Source organism: Atheta coriaria, unplaced genomic scaffold, assembly GCF_025399875.1.
Source record: "Atheta coriaria isolate IRGN ID8LTWV9N9 unplaced genomic scaffold, Caltech_Dcor_3.1 hic_scaffold_10_pilon, whole genome shotgun sequence".
In the NCBI taxonomy this organism is placed as follows: domain Eukaryota; kingdom Metazoa; phylum Arthropoda; class Insecta; order Coleoptera; family Staphylinidae; genus Dalotia; species Dalotia coriaria.
In genome coordinates, this window is record NW_027045452.1 from 6,380,529 (window position 1) to 6,396,115 (window position 15,587).

The 15,587-nt window shown below is 36.3% G+C and overlaps 3 protein-coding genes, 1 long non-coding RNA gene and 2 other non-coding genes across 6 annotated transcripts; 3 read left to right on the top strand and 3 right to left on the bottom strand.

The window, feature by feature from the left end:
• Window positions 1–832: 832 nt before the first annotated feature.
• LOC135800128 (uncharacterized) lies at window positions 833–3,685 on the bottom strand. Its single transcript, XR_010550110.1, has 4 exons — window positions 1,908–3,685; window positions 1,659–1,853; window positions 1,405–1,601; window positions 833–1,340 (listed from the first exon to the last, which is right to left on the bottom strand). It is a non-coding gene; the product is annotated as an uncharacterized lncRNA (long non-coding RNA).
• Window positions 3,686–3,986: 301 nt separating this feature from the next.
• Window positions 3,987–5,892, bottom strand: dare (NADPH:adrenodoxin oxidoreductase, mitochondrial). Its single transcript, XM_065313263.1, has 4 exons — window positions 5,542–5,892; window positions 5,195–5,351; window positions 4,917–5,132; window positions 3,987–4,854 (listed from the first exon to the last, which is right to left on the bottom strand). Exons 1-4 carry the CDS (start codon window positions 5,733–5,735, stop codon window positions 4,009–4,011), a joined length of 1,413 nt encoding a protein of 470 aa, XP_065169335.1. The 5' UTR covers window positions 5,736–5,892; the 3' UTR covers window positions 3,987–4,008.
• Window positions 5,893–6,025: 133 nt separating this feature from the next.
• Window positions 6,026–7,085, bottom strand: LOC135800126 (U3 small nucleolar ribonucleoprotein protein IMP3). Its single transcript, XM_065313264.1, has 4 exons — window positions 6,724–7,085; window positions 6,459–6,670; window positions 6,226–6,401; window positions 6,026–6,116 (listed from the first exon to the last, which is right to left on the bottom strand). The coding sequence occupies exons 1-4, from the start codon at window positions 6,858–6,860 to the stop codon at window positions 6,096–6,098; spliced, it is 546 nt and encodes a 181-aa protein (XP_065169336.1). The 5' UTR covers window positions 6,861–7,085; the 3' UTR covers window positions 6,026–6,095.
• Window positions 7,086–8,777: 1,692 nt separating this feature from the next.
• LOC135800124 (serine/threonine-protein kinase GL21140) lies at window positions 8,778–12,931 on the top strand. Its single transcript, XM_065313262.1, has 4 exons — window positions 8,778–10,014; window positions 10,068–11,066; window positions 11,128–11,274; window positions 11,335–12,931. Exons 1-4 carry the CDS (start codon window positions 9,520–9,522, stop codon window positions 11,602–11,604), a joined length of 1,911 nt encoding a protein of 636 aa, XP_065169334.1. The 5' UTR covers window positions 8,778–9,519; the 3' UTR covers window positions 11,605–12,931.
• Window positions 12,932–14,251: 1,320 nt separating this feature from the next.
• On the top strand, window positions 14,252–14,324 carry TRNAN-GUU (transfer RNA asparagine (anticodon GUU)). The gene has a single exon. It is a non-coding gene; the product is annotated as a tRNA-Asn (tRNA).
• Window positions 14,325–14,402: 78 nt separating this feature from the next.
• On the top strand, window positions 14,403–14,475 carry TRNAN-GUU (transfer RNA asparagine (anticodon GUU)). Its single transcript has one exon. It is a non-coding gene; the product is annotated as a tRNA-Asn (tRNA).
• Window positions 14,476–15,587: the final 1,112 nt, after the last annotated feature.

A 15,587-nucleotide genomic window follows, 5' to 3' on the forward strand; every position in this document is an offset into this window, starting at 1 on the left:
TATTGCTAAATAGAAGCTTTTCAGCTTCTCTACGTCCATTGACTCACCAACTTTTTTCCTTCGTTTAGCTTCTTCTATTTTTTCTTTACCTATGATCTCCCAATTTCTTACGAAAGTGTCAAAGTCAACAATAGCCTATCAAAAAGTAAGAAGTTATGGCGAGTTATTAATAACAAATTTCAAATAATCCAACAAATTCGTTTGAAGAATATTTAGGGTACCTTTCTCGAAACATTATCATCAACTGGTCTTAAAGCATCAGCGGGAGTTCTAGATGACATAGCTTTAATTAATTTATTTACTTTCTCGATAAAAGTTATTGTACTGCCACAGTCATGTAATTCACTAGAATTGGGTTCATCTTTCAATACCTTCATCGCATTTGAGACAGACTCAGAGAATAGCTATAACAAATTGATTAAAATATTGAGTTATCAAGGTTTATTTGGTAAGTACTTTATTGTAAATCATACATTCACATATATTACATCACATACATTCATGCACATACCTCTGTAGCTAATGGAACACTCATCTTTTGGTAGCCCTCGGGATTAAGATGGTGAGGAGTCAATTTATAAGCCATTTTTAGATTAGGTTTTAAGTAATTTTCATGTTGTAGCAGAGCGCTCCAATGTCTTTTTTTTACTACTCCCTCCGGAGTCTGTAAGAATTAATATAAAAATTACACAAGATACATGAGATTACAACATATTTTTAAATCTTAGGGCTATTAGTTATAAATTAATTGTTTATAACACATATTTTTCAAAGATATTACTCACCTTTGGTGCTTTGAATAAAACTACTTTTTCTACCTTCTCACTAGTCTTTCGGCCACTAAAACATCCTGGAATTGCACAACACCTTCCCATGTTTTCAACACTACTAATTTTCAATAAATAAATTAGTTCAAAAAAATAATACTATCACGTTCCAATTCAAATTAATGTATACATACATATAAAAGTTAAAAATGTATTTGTAAATTTAATTGAATTCAATTAAACATTCACAATCCAGCACGTGTTCATGTGTAATAATAATCACGAAGTATCTAAACACACGAACGTCATGTAAACAAATTGTCTCAATGTTGCTATGAACACGAACCAACGTACATCGATTCACTAGTGATTCAAGCGCACCCAGTGGCAGAAAGGTGAACTATTAGCTTTGTATATAATTGTGAACCATGACTACGACGAAAAAGCCTACACCGTTCGGACTCCTTTTATCTATACTTCGTGGCTGTAGCTTACCCAACCACCAACCCCCACCCTAATAACGACCGTTCCCAACTGGTGATGTGTCGTACTTTGTTACTCGACAAACTACCGCTATAAAAATGAAAAAAAAAACTTTTAATTGAGCTGTGAATATGTAACTTTTGAAAATGCTTACAACGCCCGATTGTAGGACGGATCATCAGTTCAAATCTCCGTTGTGACATTGTGGAAAATACTCCAAGGAAAGAAGCAATTTCGTCGGCGTAGGATCCGTGGGTTTTTATAATCAAAAATAAAGTGTTGATAATTGGCGTATTCTTCCAAAACATGCCTGGGACAATGTAGTTTGATGAAAACCAAATTTGGTGCAGCCTATTGGGGATTGAATATCATTTAATTTATATCTTAAAACTAGAAATTGCAAATTACGTCTCCCGGTGATATTTCATATTGAATTCCTGATTTGATTAACTCCGTCATAAAAAAGGTAAGAGTATCCAGTTCTGAGGGTAGTTTGATGATACTGGAGACAAGAACGAAATCGATTTTGCGACGTCCATCTTCGAAATAATTGCGACGGGTATAAATTTCACCTTTGAAAACTGGCTCTGGAGTAGTTCCATTCTACAAAACAGGGTAAGTTATAAAATTCCATATCTGCATTCCCAAAAACATTACATTGTCCGCGTTTTGCATTTTTATTGAAGGCTTTTGACATTTTAAATGAATTTGACATTTTTGTTTGTTTTATAAAATTATATAAGTGTCAAAACACAGTTTAAAATTATACCTATTAGCCGCACAAGCGTTACTGCTATGATTAAACGTGATTAAACTACTCAAATTTCAAGTACTAGTGTTACATATAATTAGATAGAATATAATAGGTTTTATAATTACATACAATATAGTGTTATTACAATTCATTTTACATGTTATCATTTTCATCTACAAATACAAACATAAACCTAAAATATGATTCATTATTTTTGTTAAATTTTATAGGACATAGTTTGTAATAAATCCATGATGATGTATCTTTATCACTTTCGACTTGACATACTCCTTTCATTGTATAAATAGGTTTACTAAAATAACTCTGTTCTATATGAATTTCATATCTGTATCTTGCAGCTACGTCAATATTTTCATTGTATAATAATCGCACCGTGAAACATATTTTCAGCTTATTACCACTTCCAGTAGTTTTAAAATTAACTGTAAATAATTGATTTTTAAAAGAATAATATATATGATAATTTGAAACAAATACTTCTTTTATCAATACGAGTAAAGGAACATAGTTTCTGTAGACTGTGTGCTTTTCTTTAAAATGTGTTAAAATATTACGTCTCGAACATTCCTGCTGGCACTCAATACATTTTATAGGGGCATAAAGGCAATTCTTGATGTGTTCATCTAAATCATCTACATTGCCAATTTTCAGACAGCCATTCTCATAGTTTGTACATAACATTAATAATGTACTTGGAAATAAGTAACGCAGGTTTACAACACTCAAGGTGTCTCGACATATTGCACATATGTTCAATTTCTTCCCACATCCATTGCACACGTTATGTCCATTTGAACATTGATAGATTTTTAACTTTAACTCATAATTGCAAATTGGACACTCTGGCAATTGGAGCACTTTTTCAAACCCACATAAAGAAATGTTTAACAAAAGATTTCCATTCTGCGGAACGTCAATATCAATGTTAGGATTTGAATTATACCTAATGGCGGACAGCACTGTGAACTGCTTGTGTTTTAGTTCATCGTTTTTGTAACCAACTGTAAAGTTATTATTTATATTTGAGTCAACATATGTTTCAATACGTGCAATATTCACACTTAATTTAGATTCGTCTCGTTTAATGTGAATTAGAAAAGTATGTTGGTTCAGGCAAGCAATTAAAATTTCATTTTTAGTTGCTGCGTCCAGCGTATGTTTTAAAATTGGCTTGTCCAGGTCGATTATTTTATCCTTGTGGTTGCTTTTGAGATGGTCTTCATATTTATTTAAACTGATACCTTCCATATTGCAGAAATTGCAATCAAATTGCCTATGTTTGCAATTTCTTGTATGTTCATCAACTTGGCTCCTCTTCAAGATGTAGTCACAATCATAATACTTGCATGGAAAAAGAAATTGGTTTAGCACACTTTCTAAGGCAATATCACGTCGAGAGTCATTGTGTTGTAGTATAGAACATATTTCGCAATATGTTTGATCCGAATACAGAAATATCTCTCCAGTCAACCAATTCTTGCATTCTGTACAAATTGCGCAATTAATATCATAGTTTGAGTTAGCATATTGATTTAATATTCCAAAATTAAGCAACTTGGATGGATTCATTCTAAAACAGATATTTGAGATTCTTGTAGATTCGGAAAAGAGAACATTTCGCAATACAATTACAATTAATAATATAGTGTTAGATTTGCTTTCTTACTTACTTACTTTCATTTACAAATACGTAATTTCTATACAATATAACCAATTCAATAAACTAAAAAGCAAAACTCACTTGATTCTAACGCACCACGTCAATTTATAATCATTATCAAACAAATATTATCTACTTATGATCAAAGCTCAATGTTGAAACAATATGTAATTGCGCAATCGCATATCTTAATTAAATTAAATATCTTATTTCAAAAACACTCAAATACTCTACTTTTCCTAGAACGCATTACATTTATCGGATTTTGAAGTGAATTTAGTATGATATTTTAGGATTCGACTTTAATCATAAAAAATATATATTTATGCAGCAATTTTTAACATCTCCTGAATATCAACAATCTTCTCCCTGGGTTTTCCAACTTTCTTGCCTTCTTGCTGTTCATACTCATCTATCTTCTCCCAATCTTTCCATGTAACCATTTGAACATTCCTCGCTTTTAATGCATGCTCAATCACTTCAAAACCTGGCTTCAAAGGTAACTTATCAATTGCACTATTAATTTCTTTCGTCATCACATCTGCTGTAGCAAATGCATTGCTCATTGTTGTTAATATTACTCCCGTTGGACCAGTAGCCAACCATCCCGAAGCATAGAAATTATCAACAACTTTATAATTTGAATTAATGACAACACCCTTCTTCTGATCAAATGGTATTTCATTGTCGGCTTGTACAGATTTGTAGCCAATGCTTGTAATTGCCAGATCGCAATCCAAAGTCTCAATTTGCGATGTCGCTATGGCCACTTCTTTGGTATAATCTTCACCGCGTAGTATGTTAATAGCAAGTTTCACACACCCGACTTGCGAACGTTCGGATTGTCCCGCCTTGGGCAGAAACTCAACTGGAGACCGAAGAAAGTTTAATACAAAGTCTTTCGTAGCGCCGGGTTTTTTCACATCTATTGAGTTTAGCATTAGTTCAGTGATACGTTTTTTCGGCCTTGGCAATGAATGGACAAGTTTATCAATACCAAAGAAATCATCTCGGTTGAAACTTGTGTTAAGTCCATTTAGTTTCAACATTTCACGCAGTTCTTTAATGGTAAAAGCGGCTTGAAGCGGTCCACGGCGACCAATTAAGTGAACCATTTTAATTCTGGACGCGGCAATTTGTTCCAAAGCATATTGAGTTATATCCGTACTCTGTAATAATATAAAAAGTATAACATATGTTGTTGAATCAGTTAAAATTCAATTTCTCTCACTTTAAGCTCATCAATTGGTGTAAGTAAAATTCTGGCAACATCCATAGCAACATTGCCTTGCCCAATAATAGCTGCAGTATCTCCAGATAAATCAATTTTTAAATTCTTATCCCACGGAGTGCCATTATACCATCCTACGACATTCCTCGCTGAAAGGACATTGTCTAGGTTCTCACCAGGAATGTTTAATCGTCGATTTTCATCAGCTCCATAAGTCTAAACATAAATTACATCCAACATATAGTATACTTCATATTAAATTGTAAATATTTACGCACTAGGAGTACAGAATGATACGCATTTTGAAGTTCTTTCACTGAGACATCTGTACCCAAGTTTATATTACCAAGGAATCGAACGTTTTTCTGTTCAGCTGTTTTCGTAAATGTGTGGATCACATTTTTTACTTCGGGATGATCAGGTGCTACACCAAATCTACAATATAACACAAAGTATTAGATTTTTAAATAATTATAAGGCAAAACAACCCAACAAATTTGAGTTGATTGGATGGTGGCGCCCTCACGAAAGTAAGTCATTAGTGGAACTAAGGTTACAACTTTTATTACATTTTCATCAAGTTTCCGAATAATGTTAAATCAATTTGTTTAAAGAATATAATTACCTCACTAATCCGAAGGGCACCGGTAGTCTTTCATAAATATCAACTTGCGCGTCAGGAATATGCTTGACAATATGCTGAGCTGCATAGAATCCTGCTGGCCCAGCACCAACAATACAAATTTGTGGTTTTACACTTGATAAGCATCTTGAAGTCGAAAATTGCCGTTTAAAACTGTTCAAAATACCAACCCTCATATTTACTGACTCTTCAAAACTATTTGTAGCTTTATACACTGCTACTACAGATCCACCTTTTAATATTCACTAATAATTATGATTACTCAGCAGTTTCCAAAGTTTTATTTCACTAATAAAAATAATTATATACTAGAGTACATTTAATTGATTTAAACATGCAGGTATCTTTTGTTTAGTTGGCAACCAAAAAGCAAAGTGAAACCTTTGCAATTACTTTGAGGTTAGAAGTTTCAAGTTGTTTCACTGACACACTTTTACTAAAATATGAACTTAAATCATTGAAATCGTTGTAAACAAAGGAAATCACTTTATTTCACAATTTATAAACTTATAATAAACTAATTCTAGATTATTGCCTTACAATATAAAGTCATCTCTCTGTAAAAGATAAGAAATATTAGATAACAAGTAAAAATAAATGCTTATCATTGAAGAAAATAAACTCTCCAATAAAATAGAGGTAATGACAGTGAATTAATCTACTTACAAGCCCATTGTACTCCATAACATGTTGTTTTATCTTTGAACTGTCAACCCAAGTGACAAAGTCTTCCAACGTTCTAGAGACAAGAAATGCTGGGTCTTTGACTAGCTCTGGTCCAATTCTCACATGGCCCATTTCTATTAATTTAGTTGCTCCCTTAATATTCTCAGACATTTTATCTAAAAATGAGCAAATTTATACATCATTTTTGATTTAAATGATCAGAATTATCTTACTTCGAACCATAACAACTGCAAGTCTTCTTCTGCAAAAGCAGGAAGCTGTGACTTTTTCTGCAAGACTCAAATCCCATTTTGTTGGGATTAGGCCAAGCAAAAAGAGTTTTTCTAATAATTGCGCACTTGAAATTGTCCTAAATGGATGTTTCTGATCAATTTCCTTGATTTTCCTTGCCAATTCTCTTATTTCTCGTGATAGTTTATTATATCTGCAAAGACAATATCAATAAAATTTTGTTTCAAGAATAAATAGCTGATTTACTTTGTGTAATCTTCACGTTTCTGGACATGATACTTCTTAAGCACTTTAACTTCATGTAAATTATTGTCAACTTCCCAAGAGATAAAATCGACCTTCTTGAGTAATTTTTGCTCGTGATACTTTAACTTTCGAACCATGTTTAACGCAAAAAATCAACAATTTCGAATAATATCACGCACGTTGTTTTTCTTGCAGGTTATAGATAGAAATTCGCCATAGTTCGCCAAACTCTCCATTGATGGCGCTAGCGGTACCATTCGACAATTTATTTACGAGATTGTTCAACGCGAAATTTCCGAAAGAAAACACAACATCCACAAATGAACACTGCTTGATTCAGTGTGTTACCGTTTGGTACACTAGCCCAAACTACAGCGCTCATTATGCTTTAATGAAACTCATAATTTTATTGCGATTATAGACAATTAGAATGTTAATTGTATCGCGGTCATTAAAACAGATGAATTATGTATGATTATCTTTGACGCGGCACGACGGACCGTTCGTAGGCCAGATGCTACGCAATCTAATTCCGCACATTTTTACCAGCCGCAACTAATGTGCGTCACTAATAATGCGGATGCTTTCGTCGGCTCGACTGGACGCAACTTTTCATCGGCTTGTAAAATTAAAACACAACATATTCGGCAGGAATTAATTTTTTTGATTGCACACCGAATAGGATATGCATCGTATTTTTCGATAAAAATATGATTGATATTTATGATGAGAATATTAACCAAACTCAAAAGAACTGTTGATGATTTGCTTGCTGCGTTTACTATTCGTATTCAGTACTGAACAAAAAAGACAGTCAATTTTCTGAGATTGCAAGGTCCGATAAACTTTCGTCGGAATCTCGGTTGCAAATCGGTTCATTGTGCGCGTAAATTTCACGCTCAATTACAGAATTACTTCTGAAATAATTCGCAAACTATGCAAACACAAATAATATCGTAAAATGTGTTCCCCGTCATAAAATATGAAGAGCACATTGAAGAAAAACGAAACTAATTAATTTTCCCGGTTGAAAGCGGGATTTGAGCGGTAATTGAACGAAAGTGTAGGTAAAATTATACCAAGCCTTCGAATTTCATACTGAGTGTAAGAATATTTTATATTTTTACTTACAATTAGTGCAAAATAAATGTGAAATTAAATTAAACTGTTTAGATTTGTTTAATATAATAATAACCGCGTTTAGAAGCCGAATAATTGTATCCAGTAGAAAAGAAACATGCTGAATATTTATTTATAAGAAACTTACATGAACGCACGTACAGTGAACAGTTACTTCGTGTTTTAACTGCTGTTGTAGAATATTCAATATAATCAATAAAAACAGCGACTTAAGACCTAAAAAAAGTGAGCGTTTTATTCGCTAGCGGAAATCAAACCACACTTCATTGATAGAACATAAATCTATAGATTTGCAGCATTCAATTTACATTATTATTCATTGTTGATATAAAATGCATGTTATCTGAAGTTGCAGGATGCAGTTTTGGTGATAAAACCAAATAATTCTTGATAATCGTTACTCATTGATAGATTTACGTGAGAAATATAATCGGAGCACACTTGAAAGTTGAGACTAGTTGAGCGGTTCGACACTAAATTGGTTTTAATCCACTTGTGGTTGTATTAACGGATGATTAATGAAATAATGCATCTGTAATTACACGCGGTCTTAAAACGAAGATTTTCTCTAGAAGGAACGCGTGGCACACTTGCAAAATAAAGAGGCAACTCTTAATCACCGTTAATTGAGCACTAGTAAAACATTAAACACACGAATGTGAATTTGATTCAAGTAAATCTAAACAAATTTATTTTATGTGTATAGTTTCATCATTTTCCTGCTGCGCATGCGCAGCCCAAAAACCTTACAGTACTTTTTAACTGTGGACAAATTGCGCTCGCACAGTCCAACAAAACTGAAGACGACGAATTACGTAGGTGCGTTGAGTGCGCTCCCTGCCCGAGGAGTTCATGCGCTCGAGGATGAGTCATGCGTAAAAAATTGTACCGTTCGCCGGCGTCTCTTGCCAACACAGCCGCAACCCGCAGGCCGCAGCGCAACTCATTCCGCGAGTCGCGAGCAGCGCGTTGCAGCTGCGCCATCGCCGCGCCACCATAAACTATACTCGACCAGCAGGTCGAATTGTGTGCCGCATTGTGAAAGATAAACGAAATCTACACTTGCGTAAAGTGATATGTGAATCATAACTAAACAAATCAGTAATACGTGCGGCAGTTGGACCTAATGGACAGCATTAACCTCTTCATGGTTGTCATGCAACTCGCAATACTGCATTCGCGCAAATATTTACACTACACATCAGCTATCAAGCTATCAGATTAAACAGTGTGCGATTTGTGCGTGGATGTGACTGCATGTCACACCGCCGACGTTTATCAATCAGTTTTAATGAAAATATATTTTCACCGTTTTGTTTCACGCGTTCTTTTACCCGATGCTCTACATTACTGCGCCGCCTGCATAATTCAGCGTTAATTGCGCTTCACATCAGCGCGACGCCCACGCAAATTAACAAATAAGGGTAACAACCCCCAGCGGCCCCGGTGTCGTTGACGTTTTCGATAGTTTCGAGGTTAGGGGCGATCACGGGGGGGATTTACCGTGCTGCTCGACGACGTCGCCTCCCAAAATCGAAGAATACGCAAGACAAGTACAAGAGTTGCACTGAATACGTCAGTTTTAATAAAAATTTTGTTAACTTTGGAGTTGATTACCGCACATGCACCAAGTTTATCTCAACGAAATGTGTTGAAATGTGTGATACGATTGTGAGCGATATGTTGGATAAGCCGCACGCGAAGAACGGCAAGGTGACAACCAACGGCGCTGCGAAGATGCCAGCGGAGAAGCGCAGCGCGACACCGATCAAGAACGGTGCGAGGAGTCTGTCGTCGAATAGTTGCAATTCATTCGTCTCGGACCCCGGCGCTGGTGAACCCAACTGTAATGATTCGCCGGCGATGGTCGGCAGTTGTAACAGCAGTAATGGCGGTATTGAAGATGGCAACACACTCACAAAGAGCGCATCGCGATTGAATTCAGCGCTTCGGGCCGGCGAACGGGAGAAAGCAAAACGCGTGCGGTTTTATCACAATGGCAACAAGTTCTTCACTGGTATTGTCATGCCTATTAGTAAAAAGCGTTACCAATCACTGGAGAGTCTCACCACTGACCTGACCAATGTTTTAATGAAGAATGTGACACTGCCAAGTGGTGTAAGGTGTATTTTTACAATGGAAGGCAAAAAGGTACATCGTTTTATTCACATAAATATTCTCAACTAACATTTTTATTATTTTAGATCTCAACAATTGAAGACCTAGAAGATGGTAAAGAATACATCTGTGCTGGTAAAAACGAAGCATTCAAGAAGATCGAATACAGCAAAACGGACATGTTAAAAACACGACGCGTTTCGAATCAGAAGATAAATGTCTCACCTATGCCTAGAATCATCGCGCCTGACTTTGTGAGTCCTCGAATAGTAACGATCATCCGCAACGGGATCAAACCGCGTAAGATTATTCGACTTTTGTTGAACAAACGCAACTCGTCTAGTATTGAACAAGTGCTGCGCGCGTTAACAGACGCCGCGCAGTTGGATTCGGGAGCTGTGCGTAAGGTTTATTCATTATCCGGGCAAAATGTGACGGAATTAAGTCAGTACTTTCAAGCGGATGATGTATTTTTTGTCTATGGCAACGAACGCTTTAATATCGACGATATTGAGCTGGAATTCGAAGAAAGCAAAGCGATTCAGTCGTATAAGAAGACACCAGGCCGAAGGAATGGCAGCGGACCGAAACCAAAACTGCCGAAGAAAGAACTCAATCGTACGTATGAATCCGAAGGTAATCTGTTGGCAAAGTTGAGCAAAGATGATAATATTCCACTGCCAAGTAATCTCAAGCGGTATCAAATCGGACGGTTGATTGGCGATGGGAATTTCGCAGTTGTTAGGATTTGTAAGGATAAAACCACTTCAGAGGAGTTTGCGTTGAAGATTATCGACAAGTCAAAGTGTCGTGGTAAAGAGGATATGATTGACAACGAAGTGCGCATTCTACGAAAAATTAACCATGAAAATATTATGGGTTTCGTGACACAGCAAGACACACCGACGATGCTTTTCCTTGTCGTGGAGTTGGTTAAAGGTGGCGATCTTTTCGATGCGATCACGGTCGCTCAGAAATACTCGGAGGATCAAGCGGCGTTGATGATTACACATCTGACATCTGCGCTTGCGTATTTGCACAGCATGAATATCGTGCATCGAGATGTGAAACCCGAGAATCTATTTGTAAGTACACGTTCTTTGAATGGTGTGTAATGGAAAAAATAAGCTGTGTTTTTATTTTTAGGTCGATTTCGATGGCGACAGAATTAAGATTTTAAAATTAGGCGATTTTGGGCTGGCGACCGAAGTGGAGGAGCCGTTGTATACTGTATGTGGTACACCGACATACGTGGCGCCTGAAATCCTCGCTGAAAGCGGATATGGACTCAAAGTAAGTACAAACTAATGAATATTTTGTAAATTTGTTATTTTATCATTGAAATAATTTCAGATTGATGTGTGGGCTGCCGGTGTTATACTTTACATTCTCCTCTGTGGATATCCACCGTTTGTGAGTCAAGATAACGACCAAGAGAAACTTTTCGATTGTATACTGTCTGGTCAGTATGATTTTCCGGATGAGTATTGGGGTGAAGTGTCAGCACAGGCGAAGGGACTCATTCAGAACATGCTGCAACTTGCGCCTGATTTGCGATTTTCCGCCGAGGATGTGCTTGATCATCAATGGCTGCAATTGCATCATGACGTCGAGGAATCGTAATTGTGCAAACGTGATTTACACACGAAACATCATTACTTTGTGATTGGGTTTTTTGCTCATTTATTTTCGATGCAAACGAAATCGACCAGTTAAATATAACCTCAAAAAGTACTCGCTGGTACTGAATGTGCAGTTAAAAGTAAAATAATGGGTCCTAAATATTTATTATTGTAATTACGTGCACAGAGGAATAGGAGCAACAATATGTAGAAGTAGTCACGTAATTGGCCTACGTAATGGTATACTTAGTAATAAGTTGAGCAAAATTTATACTGTTTTGATGCAATTATTAAGTTGAAAACATATCACACAAAAAGATGCTGTGCAGGAAGCATTATGTTTTATTCAAGTGCGACACCAGTATTTATTACACTTTTAATAATAATCATTAGAGATGTGAGAGTAACATTTAAAACCAAAGCTTTTTATTCAACACATTGAAAATTGATAAAAAAAAATTGATTTGTATTGTTTGCATTTATATTTTACTTTTCAAAGAGTATTATTTGTTGAGTACAGCATCATAGACTGCAATATGCTGCGATATGTAATTAGATTGAACACAACTAGAAAACCAATGCTTTAAATTCAGAGTGCGCGTCAATGAGACTTCGGATTCAATTGATCAAATGTTTTGGGTGATTGTACAACTGTAACAAATGTGAACACCCGATTTTATTAGAATGCAATACTGTGAGTCACATGTTGCATTAGATAGATGATCTAATATCACAATAATACAATAATTATCTAAATATACGCGTTTGTACATTTTTAGGGATTAGTGATGCGTGCACGTAGAAATTTAAACATTTAGGTGCATCCAATACTCAATAATAACGAATTGTAGCATTAAAAGGTGGAAACAGGCGGTCGTGCAAAGTATAACTATTGTAATCCACTTTCGGTTTGTTGCAGGACACTAATGTATCATTGCAGAGATCATATGTACAGAACATCTTTTATATTTGTAGCTTTATATTTATTGAAATGAGGATTCATTAAGAGGTAGATACTAAATCGATATGATTTCTTCTTAGGGCGCAGATTGTAATAATATATTTTTGACACGAATGTATTCACACGTACGCGGATAAAAATCGAAGTGTATTCGTCCTGGCTCTTGCTTTATTCGATTGTATTTTGTTATACACATGTAATCGATACTGAAGATGGCGAAGACGGTGAAGTAAAGAATGCGAAACAAACTTTCAACTGAATTAATGTTTATAGAAATCTTATAATAGATAAACAAGTGCATGATGACATGAAATTACTTTATAAGTATTTATTTTGTATTTGTAATGATAAACATCGTTGTTTTAGAGTGCATTCTTTTTATTTGATTGTAGATTTGTTTTTAGGTTATTTCGGTGCTCATAACCTTAAATATGGAATCATGGGAGTTTGAAAACCGCTGGGATTTTCGTAAAGGTAAAGACATCACTGTAATTATCAGTGCAAGGCAAGTCAAGACACGTTTTCCTCATTTTTCCGGCTTATGCTTCCCACTATCCTCCCGCAGTCTCATTTTCCTGTGACTGTGTGCACAGCTGCGACCGGAGCAACGCGTTGCAGTTTCCGCGAGTTTGCGGAAACACGGAAACGTGGCGAGACACCGGCCGGTCTTTCCTGCGACTCGCTGCGAGAACTTCAGTCTGCTGCGGTGCTACCTGCAACGCGCACGTGCGCATCGCCATCGCACAAACACGCGAACGCGTCGGGCTTCACAACTTATCAGGTAAAACAAACAAACAAAAAAAACGTAAACAACATTTTTGTATACGTGTTTTACATACTTTCATAACAGTCTAGTGAAAATATGCAACGCGTAACGTTGAAAAGTTAATCCTAATAAATGCTTTGTGCGTATGAATCATTTGGTGCGTTTTAACAGTGCGTTTCGGTGACCGGTATATTGCGTGACGATTAGCGACCCGAGGGTTGGACGCGTTTGGTCGTTTACCTGCTGACACATTAATTTTGACGAGTTTTATTCATATTCGTATTCATTCATATGCATATGATACGACCGGCATATTTTCGGCTTCGTGAGTGACAATATAAGTCGATAAAACATATCATATCTAAAAATGTCTTCCTTGTTAAATGCTGTGATATATAAATAATTTAATATTAAACATTATTTTTAAAACCGTTTGTAATTACTCGTACATTGTGAATTTAAGTTTTTGACTTTAAGTGTATTCTTGAACAATTTTGACATCTGCACAGGATATGTGACATATGGTAAAGTTAATTTTTACAAAATTACTACTTTTTGTGAGCTTGTGGCTTGTTGTTGAGTTTGTTGTAATGCAATAAGGTGCAGAGGATGTGGTTAAACGTCCGGAAACACCAGGGGTGATTTAATCTCTTATTGGCGTCATTGGAAGTGTTTCCTTTCGGAATACATAATTCATTGCACACATTTGCTAATTATCATTACACGTGGCAGAGGTGAGCGCAGTTACTTTAAATAGGTTGAATTTTTCTTTGATTTTATTAATATTATCAATGAATATATGAATTTTTTAAATTATTTTTTGTTGGATTGACAAATGGACGGTTGTTTTAAATATTGTGTTGATTTAATGTGTATTTTATTATTATTATTTTATTATTTATGTTTTGCTTGTTATCACAAGCCTCCGTGGCGCAATCGGCAGCGCGTTCGGCTGTTAACCGAAAGGTCGGTGGTTCGATCCCACCCGGGGGCGATTGTTTTTAGCAATTTTAGTTATTCTAACCTCAATTTTGTATTTCTGTCAAAAATTATATGAAAGTGACATTCATCAGCCTCCGTGGCGCAATTGGCAGCGCGTTCGGCTGTTAACCGAAAGGTCGGTGGTTCGATCCCACCCGGGGGCGGCAAAATTTTAAACTTTTTAGTTTATTATAAAACCCTTTGATCTCTTCCCACATACATACTTCTATCAAAAATATATACCATGATAATATAATTTCCGAAAAGGACACTCCTTTGAACTTCCACGAGTAGATTTTCCGCAGTTCTTAGCATGCCGGCAGCAAGCGTTGATGACTTTAACACGCGACTGCATGCCACGACACTCGAAGGGTAAATTCGAATAGCAGGATGATACGTGCCTGCAATGCACAAAACTTTACACATTACTTCCCGGCCAACTCCTCTGCATGCATGTATATTGTGTCTCCTACGGCGTTGATGTTATGCATGTTGTTATCAACAGCAACCCTTACAATAGGCATGCAAGGCATGTACGTTATTACATGCATGCGAAATGTTCAAACAACCCTGTAACTAACTCACTAATCAAATGTCTTCTAAACTTTTTCATTGTTATTATTATGCATGTGCAAGGTTATGTTTATCACGTTTGTGGTTATGTCTGCTTGCAGAACTTTGCAACGATTAGTATGGCTGGTCATTGCGTGTGCTCGAACGTTTACGCCAACAATAACTTGAGACAAGTGCAATTAAGGCCGCGGAGAAGAAAATGGGCGACCGCAACGAACGGAAGTACACACCGCAGGAAACTATACAGGTTAGTTACATGTTAGGTTATGTGATTTTACGGTTTAATTAAGTTGAATATTGTGACATTACATGATTCATGAGATCTTTGTTGTCCGCTTTTGAATATTCTATGTTATGGGCAATGAATTTGTAACAGTGACCCATGTCTCTCGAACGTAATTGAGTATATCTTTTGTAAACCCTATCGAGAGACCCTAATTTCGCACATCCATCTTTTGACATTTACCGCGCATCTCTATCTGGCTACAAATTTGTATTAAGCGAGGGTTGCATGTTTGAATGTGTGCCAGAACATGTTCGGGTGTGTTTTGCGCTATGCGCAAATTGTAAATTGTGTGCATGTTGGAGGCCCAGGGACACATTTGATGAAGTGCACTGCGCGAAACATTTCGGTCCCTTCGGCCCTTCGCGGTCCTTTATAGTCCCGTGTTGGCCTTTACATGGCCGCAATCGAAATACCAGC